This window comes from Lynx rufus, unplaced genomic scaffold (genome assembly GCF_022079265.1).
Source record: "Lynx rufus isolate CCGP_SWC_20201006 ecotype Redwood Valley unplaced genomic scaffold, mLynRuf1.p SCAF_5, whole genome shotgun sequence".
Taxonomy (NCBI): domain Eukaryota; kingdom Metazoa; phylum Chordata; class Mammalia; order Carnivora; family Felidae; genus Lynx; species Lynx rufus.
This window is the reverse complement of record NW_025814867.1, coordinates 37,259,098-37,274,633: the sequence shown is the minus strand read 5'-3', so window position 1 is coordinate 37,274,633 and position 15,536 is coordinate 37,259,098. Positions and strand designations below refer to the sequence as shown.

Below are 15,536 nucleotides of genomic sequence, written 5' to 3'. Positions count from 1 at the left end.
GTTGCAAATTAAACAAGTGCTAGCAGCATAAAGGAACCAGAGTAAGAAGATAACAAGTAGGATACAGTGGTCAGTTGAATGAGGTGGGGTTGATTATTTCTGGATTGGGTCACTGGGATGATTTTGATCGTATTACCAAGACTCAGTCATATATATACCAAGACTGAGGACATGAAGGCGAAGCAGGTTTGTGTATTAGACCTTACTGAGTGGGCGTGAAAAAGATAAGGAATTTTATTTATTTTTTTTATTTTTTTATTTTTTAAATTTTTTTTAACGTTTATTTATTTTTGAGAGAGAGACAGAGCATGAACAGGGGAGGGGCAGAGAGAGAGGGAGACACAGAATCTGAAACAGGCTCCAGGCTCTGAGCTGTCAGCACAGAGCCCGACACGGGGCTCGAACTCACGGATGGTGAGATCATGACCTGAGCCGAAGTCGGACGCCTAACCGACCAAGCCACCCAGGCGCCCCAAAGAATTTTATTTTTAAATGTGGGTATTGAGGGAAAATGATAGAGGATCAGAGAAAGAAACTGAAGGGGAGAAGCCAATGCTGCAGTCGAAAACTCAGGAGACAGAGTAAATAATTGATGAGTGAGACCCCTGAGAAGACAGGACATGCAGAGACTTTAAAGTAATTTGAGAATTTCCACTCAGAAAGAAGTAAAAATATGTGAGGGTGCAGATAGGTTCACAGGTCCAGGAAGAGAAGCTATAATATAGCCTGATGGCCTGGTTTCCTTAATTGTCATTTTTTTCCCCCAGAGTTTCAATATTGAACCTTTTTCAGATACTTTCTTGGGTGATCTCTTTTGTTATATTAGGTTACTAAGAAAAACATTGATAAACTGAAGTTTGTCCAGAGGAGTTAATAATTGATACAGTTCAGAAAATTATAGGTTAGTTTTTCATCTCAGGAGTAGCACTTGGCTGCCTTAATTTGAAATTCAAAGAGGGGCGCCTGGGTGGCTCAGTCTGTTAAGCATCTGACTTCGGCTCCGATCATGATCTCTCCATCTGTGAGTTTGAGTCCCACTTTGGGCTCTGTGCTGATAGCTCAGAGTCTGGAGCCTGCTTTGGATTCTGTGTCTCCTTCTGTCTCTGGCCCAACCCTGCTCATGCTCCGTCTCTCTTTCTCAAAAATAAACATACATTAAAAAAATTTTTTTTTATTTAAAGTGTTGAAATCACTTGAAAACACTGTACACATCCCATAGTTTCCGATATCACTAACTAGGTAGCATCATATTTTTTTTTCTCTAGTATAAAACCTCAAAAAACTACGGTCTCATTTTGAAAACATGTTAATTTTTAGTATAACTATTTTCTATTTTACTATACATATAAATAAATTCTAATGGATATTTTACTTCATATTCTACTTCATACTTCTTTTTATTCTATGATACCTAATAAAGACCTAACTGGATTTCTCAACTGTGATATAAACTGTGATTTGCATTATGTATTGCATTATGTTTTTTCCTCAAAAAACCCACTAAAAGTCTAACTGTCAGGCAGACTGAACTATTTATTTTATAGTTTTCCTATTCAGCAGAAGTAATCATTCACTACAAGAAAGCAATCATTAGTATGGCTTTTCAGTAAGGCTTCTTATATATAACTTAAATTATTAAGATAATTATAATTACTAAAGCAAAACTGGGGTTAGGAGCATGAATGTATAGATAGAAGGTGGCCTTGATATTGCAGACATTAACCTCATATTTGGTATCATTTCAGGTAACATTTCATTTGTTGCGTTTCCAGTTTCCAGCACCAACTCACCAACAAAGATTTTACCAAAAACCTTAGGACCAATAAATGTGAATGTTGGACCCCAAATGGTAAGAAAATCATCAAATCTTAGAATTGGAAATTTTGCGTGGGCAAGACTAATTTAAAATTAAAGTTTAAAATTTAAAGCTGTAGGTAAAAAATTCCCGTTCATTTCTTAACTCAGTCACTTATTGAAAAAATTTTGTTTTCATCTGAATATAACTGGTTAAATCTTGAGAAAAAGAAAGCCACTGTGCTCTTCAGTGTTTAATTTTCATGTATTTGAATATGTGATTTCTGGATGTGTAATATCAAGGTTTTTTTGCTCCCTGTGTGAGGATTGTCTTGTTTTTAAATTGTTTGATTACATTGGTTCAAATCTGTTATGTTTTATGTTCTCTTTTTTCTTATAAAATAACTTTTATTGCCCTAAACTGCATACTCTCCTATAAATTGAATATGACCCAGCAGTTCATCTATATTGAGAGCAATTAATCTTTGGCAGTAGAAATAATGAATGAAAAATGAAAAATATTTAACTGTTTCTCTGAAGGTATTCCATTAATTATTTAATTATGCTAGAGCTTGAACTATACAGCACTTTTTAGAAAGCTTTATTTATAAACAAAGTTGCATGCAATTTCTCTAAAAACTACTTACTGTAATGGTCTCACCCACCTTAAGCAAAAGTATGTAAACACTTGAATAGTAAACCTTCATTGTCAGCTCTTGCGTATGTTCTCATCTATAGAGCAATAAGGATATACATTTTGCCCATAATACTCGCTATTGTGGACTCTGTTGAGTGCAACATTATTCAGGCAAAAATATATTTTAACATACTTAGTGACTTCAGCAAATCTTTGAGATTTTAAGACATTCTAGAAATGACATTTTTCTTGATCACTTGAGGACTGTTAATTATCTAAAAAATTCAAGCCAAAGATCTTACACAATTTACTCTAAGTATGTGAAGAATGTAATCTAGCTCCAAACCACATGGAGACTTAAGCTCAGGTAAGTGTCCCCATTTGAAGGTAGTTCAGGGTATGTTTCAGACATTACTGAGCTTTTGCTTCTCACCAGCCCCTGCAGTGGGTGCAAATGAGATAAGGCACCTGACTTTAAAGTCTGTATTTTGAAAGGCTTTTATATAAACACGAAAATTAAATAAACATGCCCAAACTCTTACGAGTTTCATCCTTACAGTACTCCTCTGTTTTGAGAAACTGTTTCCTGTCAGTATTTTAGTGATACTGCTACGGCTCAAATTTGAATTCCTCTTTGGGCGACAGTTTTTCTTTCCATTGTCCATTTGAACTAATGTGTATGGAAGTAATTTTATACTTCAGTTTTGATGATGATAGGTGGTCTTACTCCATTACTACAAACCTGAGAGTCAGCAAAACAAAGGTCAGAAGAAGGGAAGGAGATTGGGGCTCTTTAAGCCAGGCCTTAATTTGTCTCCTTAATTCTGAGGTGCTTTTTGCAGTTCTGAGTTCTTAGACAGGAATGAGAGCTTTCTTTTTGACCTCCTAATTGTTGTAGAATCCCACTTAGTGTCATTTCTCTCTTCTGTTGCTTGTCTCTTCCGAATATTGTCCCTTCACCCTCAATCTCTCATCTATGATTAAAAAAGCATTTTTTTAAGTTGAAAAATTCTTGACTAAAACCTCACCCATTTGCTTCTTACAGTTGTCTTTCTTCACTTGCCCTTTAAATTTCACATGTCTCCTTGCAAGCCAAGTCTTAATGGTAGATAGAAATTTCAAATAGCCCCAAGAAGAGAGTAGTTTTCTGTGTTAATAGAAACTAGTTTAGCAATAACTGTGTTAGTTTGGGATACTTGCCCTCTACTTAAAGGTATCCTGTTTTATACACACACACACACACACACACACACACACACACACACACACATACAGCGTATGTATGATAATCTCATAACTGTATTTTAACATGGTTAAAAAGTACATGTTTCTTGGGGAGCCTGGGTGGCTCAGTCAGTTAAGCATACGACTTTGGCTCAGGTCATGATCTCACAGTTCGTGGGTTCGAGCCCCGCGTCAGGCTCTGTGCTGACCGCTCAGAGTGTGGAGCCTGTTTCAGATTCTGTGTCTTCTTCTCTCTGGCCCCTCCCCCACTTGTGCTCTGTCTCTCTCTCAAAAATGAATAAACATTAAAAAAAAATTTTTAAGTACATGTTTCTTATAGTGAAAACTAAAGTTTTGTGAAATAATGAAATCCTTTATTATAATCCTTTATAATTATATAGATTTTTTCCCTTCAGAATACAGATATTCCCTTAGTTTTTCTTTCTTTTTTTAAATTGAAGTATCATTGACACACAATATTACATTAATTTCAGGTGTACAATGTAGTGATTGGACAAGTCCATACTTTATGCTGTTCCCACCAGTGTAGCTACAGTACAAGGCTACTACAGTCTCTTGGCTCTTACTGTAGATGGCAGTAGTACGTAAGATATATTGATTAAAGGCAGAAAATCTTCAGAATGAGGTTCAGTTGCTGTATGATTTTCATAACCCATCTGTAATCTATTGTCAAAAAAACCACATAATTACACTTAAATTAAGGGTGTCTTTGGGCATGGGGAGAGGTGGGCACTTAGATTTAAAATAAGTGTTCATTTTCCTTATTAGATCAACAGAATATAGGAAGTAATTACCTCTAATTTCAACTTGGGATTTCATAATTATGGTTCAGTTTTAATAAAGCATATCTGGACCATCACCTATGTAATTTTCCTGGGTTCAGTGGTTGATCAAGTTCTGTTGACTTTTCTTTGATTTTGTTTCTTAAGTTTCACTGTCATTGTCCTAATTTAGGAACTCATTGCATCTCACACGAACTTCTAAATTGTCATTTTAGTTCAAGTCCATCATTCCTCCAATTTGTTCATTCAGGAAATGTTTACTAAGGATTTCTATTATTAAGGACACACCAGGCACTGTGCTGAGAGAAAGGAATAGAGTATTGTTAATCACTCTCAGATCAGCAAAGAATATCAGCTGACAGTTTAACATTGAGGAAGAAAAGAATAAGCCACAACATACCCTTCTCAGTAATGATAACTAGTTTTTTTCTATGTCCTATTTTCCTTCATCCTCTCTTCATCTTTACTTTTCTACAAAGCCCTTTAAATCGGGTAAACTGAGCCTGTAGGCTACCGATAACAGATATAGAAAAAGAATTTAGTAATAATACTGCACAGGGGCCCCTGGGTGGCTCAGTCAGTTGAACATCCAACTCTTGATTTCAGCTCAGGTTATGATCCCAGAGTTGTGGGATCAAGCCCTGCATCAGGTTCCATGCTGAGCGTAGAGTCTTCTTAAAAGTCTAAGCTCCTGGGTGGCTCAATTGGTTAAGCGTCTGACTTTGGCTCAGGTCATGATCTTGCAGTTCGTGAGTTCAAGCCCCACGTTGGATTCTGTGTTGACAGCTCAGAGCCTGGAGCCTGCTTTGGATTCCCTCTCTCTCTGCCCCTCCCATGCTCGAGCTCTGTCTCTCTCTCTCTCTCAAAAATAAATAAACATTAAAAAAAAAAAAAAGATGCTCTTTCTCTCTCTCTCTCTCCCCCCCTCCCTCTGCCCCCTCCCCCCACTTGCATGTTCTCTGAAATAAAAAAAATAATACTGCACAAATTATGCAGTCTATTTCAAGGGTAAATCGGAATGCTTAGATTTGTTTTGTCTCCTGTTCTAGAAATAGAGTAGACAAAGACTCATCAAATACTCAAATTTTCCTTCTTAAGCTTCACACTCAAGGTCGGCATGATATAGGACATTTGAATGTGTGATGTAGTGATTGTTGAGAATGATATCCTTTATATTGTAGAGTATTTCCTTACTGGATTTTATGTAGACCCTTGGCATACCAGTGAATAAAGAAGCTCCTTTATTTTCATTTTAAGAGCTAAGTCTTAGGTTTCAGTTCATTAAGTATTTGCTGTGCCTTTTCTGTGAATATCTCCTAGCAGTGTATGAGGCTCTGCAAACATTCACTCTACCCTTAAAGATGGTACGCTGAAATGGAGGTGCGGAGGAATGTGTAGAGGGGGTAGGAGGTACAAACACATTGTCCAGTATTCATATTTTTTCATGAGGTAAACTTCTGAATTCCTCATTTAATAGTCCTTGGAATATAGTAGAGAATCAGAATTCCCCAGATACCTATCAGTGTTTCTTGTCTTTTGTTTTTATTTTCTTATCTATAGAATTAACTTACTAAAATTATTTCCTAGACATTTGTATATAGTAATATCTCCCTAGCCCCAAATCCGCAAAATACACACAAACAGAGGTAACTAAAGTTCTTAAATATTTAGCAAATGAATAAATGTTGGCAAGACTTTATTTTTTTTAATAAGTTCTTCTTTTTTTTAATGTTTTTGAGGGAGAGAGAGTGCGTGCATGTGTGAGCAAACGAGGACAGGGGCAGAGAGAGAGAGAGGATCCAAAGCAGGCTCCACACTGACCACAGAGAGCCTGATATAGGGCTCCAGCCCACAAACCGTGAGATCATGACCTGAGCCAGAGTCAGACCCTCAACCGACTGAGCCACCCAGGCACCCTGACGAGACTAAAAACCAAGTCTGCAGGTCTCTGGGTGGCTCAGTTGGTTAAACCCCACACTCTTGATTTCTGCTCAGCTCATGATTTTGTGGTTGATGGGCCTGAGCCTCAGGTCAGCTCTTTGCTAACAGCGCAGAGCCTTCTTGGGATTCTCTCTCTCCCTCTCACTTTGCCTCTCCACTGCTTATGCACCTGCATGTACTCTATCTCAAAAATAAATAAACAAACATTTAAAAACCAAGTCTGAACTGAACTTGAAATGCAAATGGATCCTTCTCTTTGTTCTTTATGGAGCACATTAGCAACTAACTTAATGACTAGACTTAGACCCAGCTTGCAGAAACAGGTGTCATTTGATCAGGGAGACAAAAATTAATTAATATTTTGACCTACATAAGGCAGTAGAAGTAGAATTATTTCTTTTAAGATCTGTCATTTAAAAATTATGTGTTGCTCACATAGATGCTTTTCTCTCTTAATTGGGACTTAAACAGAACCTTACTATTATGGAAATTTTCAAAAGTATACAAAAATAGAATCTCTTCCCTTAGAAAATTCAAAGATCTGGGGTTGCTCAGGTAGGGGCAGTCCCGGGCCTCTGGGTTGGAATGAGAAAAAAGAAAGAGCATCCCTTTGTGCCCAGCAGCTCATTCTTTGACAGTTACTCACATGGGGCCAATATTGTTTCATTAACATCCCCATTCACTGGAGCATGCCCTTAATTTTTTGACAAAATTACTTTTAAAGATATTACTAAAATACTAAATTGTTTTTTGTATTAATTATTATAAACATTTTTGGAAAGAAACATGGTCTATTTACCAGTGAAGTCTAAGAAGCATTTTGGTAACATATATCAAAGAACTTTTTTTAAATGTCTGTATCCTTAGTTCCATTAGTTACCTTTCTGGAGTCTGTCCTTAGGAAATAGAAATTAAGGCTAAGATCATTGTACAAAAATGTTCATCACAGTATTGTTTATACTATTGGGTAATTGAATATCCATATGTATCTAACAGTAGGGAACAGTAAATCAAATGTTTTACCATTAAAATGTGTTTGAAGAGGAGCATCTGGGTGGCTCTGTCAGTTGAGTGTTTGACTCTTGATTTCGACTCGGGTTGTGATCACCAGGTCGTGGGATTGAGCCCTGCCTCAGGCTCCATGCTGAGTGTGGAGCCTGTTTAGTATTCTCTCTCTCTCTCTCTCTCTCTCTCTCTCTCTCTCTCTGTGTCTCTCTGTCTCTCTCTCTCTCTCTCTCCCCAACTCAGGCTCTCCCTCACGCTCCCTCTCAAATTAAAAAAAAAATTAGTAACAAATAAAATGTCTTCAAAGAATATTTAATGACATGAGGAAATGCTCTTGAAAAAGAAGATAAAATTGCGTCTGTATAATAATCCAAATTGTGGGGAGCCTGGGTGGCTCAGTTAAGCTTCTAACTTCAGCTCAGATCAGGATCTCCTGGTTTGTGAGTTCAGGCCCCACATGGGGCTCTCTGCTGTCAACGCAGAGCCCCTTCAGATCCTCTGTCTCCCTCTCTTTCTGCCCCTCCCCCACTCTCCCATGTGCACATACATGCTCTCTCTCAAAAATAAAAAACATTTAAAACATGGGGCACCTGGGTGGCTCAGTCAGTTAAACGTCCAACTTCAGTTCAGGTCATGATCCTGCAGTCCATGAGTTGGAGCCCTACATTGGGCTCTGTACTAACAGCTCAGAGCCTGGAGCCTGCTTCAGATTCTGTCTCCCTCTCTCTCTGCCCTTCTCCCACTCACACTCTGTCTGTGTCTCAAAAATGAATAAATGTTAAAAAAATTTTTAAATAAATATAATAATAACAAGCTAAATTGCATAATGCCTTTGTATATATTTGGACATGAAGATCCAACTTACTGTTGCCCTAGTTTGAATACATCAAGTTCAACTGCAGTTAGGTTCTGTAATTTCAAAGAAAGCTTCTTGCTTTTCTGATTTTTAAAACATTGTTAGTTACCAACTTAATCCTTCCATATTGCTGTTCACTTGCTGAAACCTGAAACCATATCACTATTCAAGATACTTGTGCTTTAAGATCCTAGAATATAAGCAAATCAAAGTGTATGATTTATTTATTTATTTATTTATTTATTTATTTTTTTAATTTTTTTTTTCAACGTTTATTTATTTTTGCGACAGAGAGAGACAGAGCATGAACGGGGGAGGGGCAGAGAGAGAGGGAGACACAGAATCGGAAACAGGCTCCAGGCTCTGAGCCATCAGCCCAGAGCCCGACGCGGGGCTCGAACTCCCGGACCGCGAGATCGTGACCTGGCTGAAGTCGGACGCTTAACCGACTGCGCCACCCAGGCGCCCCATCAAAGTGTATGATTTAGATGATTGATATTAAGTACATTTTAGGCAGTGAGATTTCCTCCTTATATGTAGCTTAGCAGTCAACATGATTTTCTACATGTATGCTTTTCTTTATAATTAAGAATATTATTTTCTGTGTCCTAACTTTATAGATTATAAGCACACCACAGAGACTAACCAGTTCAGGAAGTGTTCTGATTGGGAGTCCATATACCCCTGCACCAGCAATGGTTACTCAGACACACATAGCAGAAGCTACTGGCTGGGTCCCAGGGTAAGACTGTTGTTGCAAGTTACCATTTTTTAAGCTATGATCTTTTGCTCTCACTCTCTTGTCTTCTGTTCTTGTTTCATGTTAGTCTAGTCCTTAAAAACTAATGTGTGGCCTTTAAAATCAACCTGTTTTATTTCACTTTATATCTCAGATATGAAGCAATCATTTTTAAATACAATATGGAGCAATCATTTTTAAATACAATAATTTGTACCTGTGTCTTCTGACTCTTTCACCTCTCAAAAAGTACTGTTTTTATGATTATCACATTTAGCTGCTTTGGAGATGCACGAACTATATTGTTTTAATAAACATAAGAAAAGAGTTACATATTAAGTGTTGGCTATCCTCCGAATTTCCTGTAACTTTTTATTTCCTTCAAAACCAGAAAAGGAACTAGGGAAAAGAAGCCAAATACATTAAAATTTTTCTTGAGTTTTTTCTTGATCCTTTTAAAACACTGGACAGTTAAATCAATATCCCTTGCGTTATTCATTTACCACTTTTAGTATTAAACTTTTACATGTTTCATCTCTGCCTGTAGATACCCTTACCCAGCCTTTCTCTGCTCCTTATCATTTTACCATTTAATCGTCCTGTAAAAGAAAAAAATCTTAAGATAAAGGACTCAAAACTTCATTTTATCACTTTAGAAGTTATTTTCATGGTGACATACTGTACTCGTAGTTCTGTTTGACTTACAATTGTGAGTTAGCAGACAGTAAATTTTGGTTGTATAAGAGCTTTCTTGTTCCCAGGATGTTAAATAATCCTGGCAAAGTGTTTTAAGCCATATACATGTTCATGTGTATACACATATAAACACACATTAGAGACAGAATAGTTTCATATGAATACATCCTTTTCCACTATCAAATGAGATGAAACACCATCACCTGTAATCCCATGGCCTCTATTCAGTCCTTAATACATGAGGACCTAGAAGTTACCTTGGATTTCTGCACAGCCTTGAGAGATTATAACATGAAAGCCACGCCTGTGCCAGTCGTGTTGGCCTGCTTTGGAGATGGCCAGGGTTTGGGTATTTTCAGCCCAGCTGTGTTTCATATTAGGGGTGGAATGATTGCTCTGTTGTTCTGGAATGAGTCATACTTTCTGTGCCTTTCTAAGTCTGCAACATTTCTTCCCATATTCCTCGAGCTCATTTCAGCCTACAGTATTATATTGTGGTCTTTTTGATCCTGTGATAAATTTTATTATGTTGTGATCTCTTACTCCTATGATAAAATTATAGTTTTTATTTTATGGACATATCTTTCATGTTTGTTAGGTTTTGTGTTTGGATATATTTGCTGTGAAACTAGACAAGTTACAGTAAATTATTCATAAAATAAAGTTGTGTTTAAATACCTGTTCTTTTTATGCTATCTTTTTTTTTCTTTTTAGTGATAGAAAACGAGCTAGAGAATTTATAGATTCTGATTTTTCAGAAAGGTGAGTATAAGCGTTAAGTGTTTTGTTTGAGAGATGCTACTGTGTAGAGAGGAGTTTGATGTCTGGACGATTCTAGTTTAATTAGAGATGTTTTTCTTCACAGGACTTAATTGAGTTTCTGCCATTATTTTATACCTCAGTGAGTGTTGTATTTCATTTATCATTACATAAATTCATTATATTTACATAGGTTCAAAAGAAATCATCCTGTTAGTAGATTGGCTGTTGGTAGTGTATTATTTAGCCCTCTCCCTCCTTTTGGAGGATGAAGTGTCCTACCAAAGTGAATATTCGACGTTACCTCAACATGCCCAGATTTTTTAAAAAGAAGTTTTATTGAACACATTTAAAGATTGTAGTAAAGTCTCACTTCTTTCTTAACTAATAAGTCGAGTACAGTATAACATTTCCTTAGACTATTAGGACAGTGTTTCTCAGTGTGCATCAGAATCACCTGTGGAGGGGCGCCTGGGTGGCTCAGTCGGTTAAGTGTCCGACTTCAGCTCAGGTCACGATCTCGCGGTCCGTGAGTTCGAGCCCCGCGTCGGGCTCTGGGCTGATGGCTCAGAGCCTGGAGCCTGCTTCCGATTCTGTGTCTCCCTCTCTCTCTGCCCCTCCCCTGTTCATGCTCTGTCTCTCTTTGTCTCAAAAATAAATAAAACGTTAAAAAAAATTAAAAAAAAAAAGAATCACCTGTGGAGTATTGAACGCAGTATGAATGTCTACCAAGTCAGAAACTCCAGGAATAAAAACGATCATGTAGGGTCATTAAAGTTCAGTATGCCATGCAAGCCACTACATGAGGTACCATATTAATGTTGTGCTGGTTTTTTTTTTAAGTTTATTTATTTTTGAGAGAGAGAGAGAGAACACAAGGCAGGGAAGGGCAGAGAGAGAGGGAGAGAGAGAATCCCAAGCAGGCTCTGCACTGTAAGCACAGAGCCCAGTGTGGGGCTCAGTCTCACTAACCCTGAGAGCATGACCTGAGCCAAAATCAAGAGTTGAATGCTTAACCAACTGAGCCACCCAGGTGGCTCTATATAAGAGCCACCAGGGGCTCTATAGTGCCCCAGTGTGGCACTATATTAAAATAAGACCTGTTGTCTTCGAGGCAGGAATTCTGTAAGGTTGTTACTGTCTTAAATAAAACTTCCCCAGCTATGCTTTCTAAATTTGATTTTTTCTAAGATCTTTTAACTCCTTTTTCCAGTGGTGTTTTAATCTCTGTTCTTTTGTTAGGTCATTTGCTCTCAGAGTAATAAATAGTTTTCTGTCTTATCTCTTTTCTAGTTTGCCACCTCTGATTTGCTGTGCCCTGAGAAACTAGGTAGCCAAATGCGTTAACATTCAGTCTAAAATAAAAATGAGAAGACTCTGAGTGAGGACCTTGAGGCGATATATATTTTTTAAAATGTGTGTTTTCTTGCATTGGGACTGGCTGTACTTCTGTTCCTTTGTGGCATTTGTTGCTTGCTTCTTGGTTCTTAATTGTTTTGAACAGATAAAATCATGTCTGAGGAACTGCTATATCATATAGAAATATGTGGGGAAATATATTCTTTTCTTCCTAATGGAAATTCCTCTTTCTAGCTCCTGCTGGTCTTTGTGTTTATCCCTGGAAAGGGCAGCAGTACAAGTTCTTATGATGTATTCAGCAATGCATAAGGCCTTAAAATAGTACTTTTCATTTGTTATGATTGGTGGCCCTTATGTACTGCCAACAATATAAAAAACATGATTCTATTTACACTCCTTCATAAGAGAGACCTCTAAAGATCACATATAGAAGTGCCAGATTGAGTTTGTTGGTATAAACACTGATTCAACTTTTCCTTTTTGCATATGATTCAGTGACCTTTTTTTCTAGTGATTTTTATTCTTTTTATTTTTTAATGTAACTTTTCTACAATGAATCCCACCCCCACCCCCACAATCAAGTCACGAAGATTACTGCATGTGATTTTTTTAACGTTTATTTATTTATATTTATAGAGAGGGAGAAAGAGAGAATGCAAGCAAGGGAGGGGCAGAGAGAGAGGAGAGAAAGAATTGCAAGCAGGCTCCATGCTGTCTGTGCAGAGCCCATCAAGGGCTTCATCAGGAACCATGAGATCATGACCTGAGCTGAAATCAAGAGTCAGACACTTAACTGACTGAGCCACCCAGGCACCCCTATTGTTTTTCTTACAGATGTTTATTTTCCTCCAAATGCATTGTGTTCTTCTGTAACGCTGTGAAACATCTTTGTTTCCCTTCTCCCAAAAAGCCAGCTCTCAACCATAGACTAGTCTTTATCTCTTCAATGTTTTGTATGTTGATTTAGTATTATATCTGTAAGTATTTGTATTTGTTTTCTTCAGGGATTTATACATCAGTATATAGAGATACGTTCAATGTTTTTATCCTCATCTTACCACTTGACAGTGCAACTTTAAGTATGTCTTACACAACTGTTCCTTTGTCAAGGTCATTTGTGAGAGCAAGTCAGTTTCTGAAGAAATCTTGTTTGGTAGGTAAAGGATCCTTTGAGGGATTCTCATTAGTTTTTTCCCTGTATTCTGATCCACTGGACTTCTTTTCAGAGAGCTCGTAGAAGAAGCTGTGAAAATCCCCTTTCTGTTCTTGTCTGGAGGTTTAATCCTGAAAGATGTTTGTTCACTCTCTCTTTCTTCCTTTGGACAGAATCTGATGGTGTCTTCTACATGCATCTCTTCCAGATCTAATTTTCCATTTGGACCTCTGCTGAGGGATTCAGAAGGTCCTGGGTGCCCCACAGGCGGCAATGGCAGCTTGTGGGTGTTTTTCTTTGTTCTTGTCTTAAATGAAGATTTGGCACACTAGTATTGTATTCTTCCTGTAGGCTCATTTAATCTCAATATCTTTTTGTTGGTGGAAAAGTTAGAATTCCACTTATTTTTAATAAACTAATAATTTATAATTAACTAATGTAAACTGTAATAAGCTAATAGTAATCAAAATCAGTATAGTTAATATGTGTACAGCTTCAATGATGTTTATGAAATTGTTCATTTAGCAAACATTTTTAATATCTACTAACTTATGTTCTAAGCATTGGAGAGAATAATAAACAAGACAGTTAAGTCTGCCCTTAGAGAGCTTATATGGGGGGGGAGTATAATAAGCAAATAAGATTATTATTTTTTTTTTATGAAAAATTTTGTTTAATGTTTATTTTTGAGAGAGACAGAATGTGAGCAGGGCAGGTGTAGAGAGAAAGAGAGAGACACAGAATCTGAAGCAGGCTCTAGGCTCTGAGCTGTCAGCACAGAGCCCGACGTGGGGTCAGACTCACAACCGTGAGATCATAACCTGAGCCAAAGTCAGATGCTTAACCAACTGAGCCACCCAGGCACCCCAGATTATTTTTAGATTACGGTAAGTGGTATACAAAAAAAATAAGAAAAGTGATTGTGGCTACCTTGGAGAAAGCCTCACAAGGGAGGTGATATTTGAATGCAAAGGAGTCAGGCTGCTAAATAGATTAGGTGAGGTGGGGGAGACAGGGATTCTGGGCAGAGGGAGTGGCAAATGTAAAGCTCCCAACTGAGGAACTAGGTTGATGTATTTGGGGAAGCACAATGGCCTGGAGATAGTTTGAAAAGCAGAGTGATATGACATGAGGGTGGAGAGGTAGGCAGGGTTCAAATCATGATGAAAGACCTTTGTAGGTCCTGGTAGGGAGTTTGGTTTCTGTTCTAAGGAGGATTTTCAGCAGGGAAATGGCATGATTTAAGTCACTGGCTACTGAGGGGTAGATGGATTCTAAGGAAACAAGGACAAAAGCAGGAACATCAGAAGACTATTGCAGAGGACAGTGGCCTGGCAGTGGAGATGGGAAAAAAATGGATAAATAATAGACATAGAACCAACAAAATTTATTGATAGATTAAAGGAAGGAAGAGGAGAAATAAAGGATAGCTTTGGTTGTTTTGCATAAATAGCTAGGTGAATATTGATGCCATTTACATTTAGTGTATTTAGGAGTAGGTTTGGGAAGAATTTTGTTTTAGACATAATGAAGTTCAATAAGTTTATTAGTTATCTAAGTGATGATATCATTAGTATATAAGTAGTATCATTAGCACATAAGTGGTCACAAGCCTAAATGATATAACCCAAGGAGGGAGAGAATGAAGATCCATAAGGAATAAATATTTATTTCCCATTTCACACCTCCTCTTCCACCCATACCCAACACAATGGATACATACTTCCAGGAAAGTAAAGAGTTTTTTCTAAATTGTCTTACTAAATTACCACATGAAATTATTTTGCTGATTTACGTATTCTTGTTGGCTCATTTAAGTGGGAAATGAAGTTTTTATTACTTTTGTAAATAAAAATAAATTATTATTGGGAAAATATAAAAATACAGTGGTTATAGGTTCTAGTTAAGCACCTGGAAAGATAATATTCTTTGTGTATAATTCATCTGAATACTTCAAACGAAGTTATAAAAGTTAACATGCATTTCAAACTATACCATATTAGTAGTTTTATTTTCTATTTATTTTCCTTTTTTTTTCTCAATTTGGCTTTATTTGGTAAAGAACAGTTCCTACTGGTTTCTTTATTAGATTAATAAACTAATAGAGATCATAGTGTTTATACCCTGTAGCCATATTTTGGTGTTATTTGGAAAGAGGGTCCTGGTGTTCCAAATAGCTCGATTCTGAGAAAACTTAAGTAAAGTAAACTCTAAGATTCAGATAGTGAGTTGGGCACCTGGGTGGCTCAGTTGGTTAAATGTCAGACTCTTTTTTTTTTTTTTTTAATTTTTTTAAGGTTTATTTATTTTTGAGGGAAACAGAGCGCAAGCAGGGGAGGGGCAGAGAGAAAGGGAGACACAGAATCTGATGCAGGCCCCAGGCTCTGAGCTGTTAGCACAGAACCTGATGCAGAGCTCAAACCCATGAACCATGAGATCATGACCTGAGCTGAAGTTGGATGTTCAACCAGCTGAGCCACCCAAGCACCCGCATCGGACTCTTGATCTCAGCTTAGGTCTTGATCTCAGGGTTGAGAGTTCAAGCCTTGCATTGAGCCCTGCACTGGGTG

At 37.4% G+C, this 15,536-nt stretch overlaps 1 protein-coding gene across 10 annotated transcripts in view; it reads left to right on the top strand.

The window, feature by feature from the left end:
* The window catches only part of TFDP2 (transcription factor Dp-2), a 175,802-nt gene that overhangs the window by 120,076 nt on the left and 40,190 nt on the right, over positions 1 to 15,536 (top strand). For 9 of the 10 annotated variants that reach the window (XM_047099199.1, XM_047099198.1, XM_047099208.1 and 6 more), the window contains 3 exons: positions 1,746 to 1,849; positions 8,881 to 9,002; positions 10,410 to 10,457. In XM_047099199.1, the coding sequence (XP_046955155.1) occupies positions 1,746 to 1,849; positions 8,881 to 9,002; positions 10,410 to 10,457 (274 nt within the window). The remainder of the gene's footprint in view (positions 1 to 1,745; positions 1,850 to 8,880; positions 9,003 to 10,409; positions 10,458 to 15,536) is intronic. The other variant, XM_047099201.1, reaches the window with a different exon arrangement.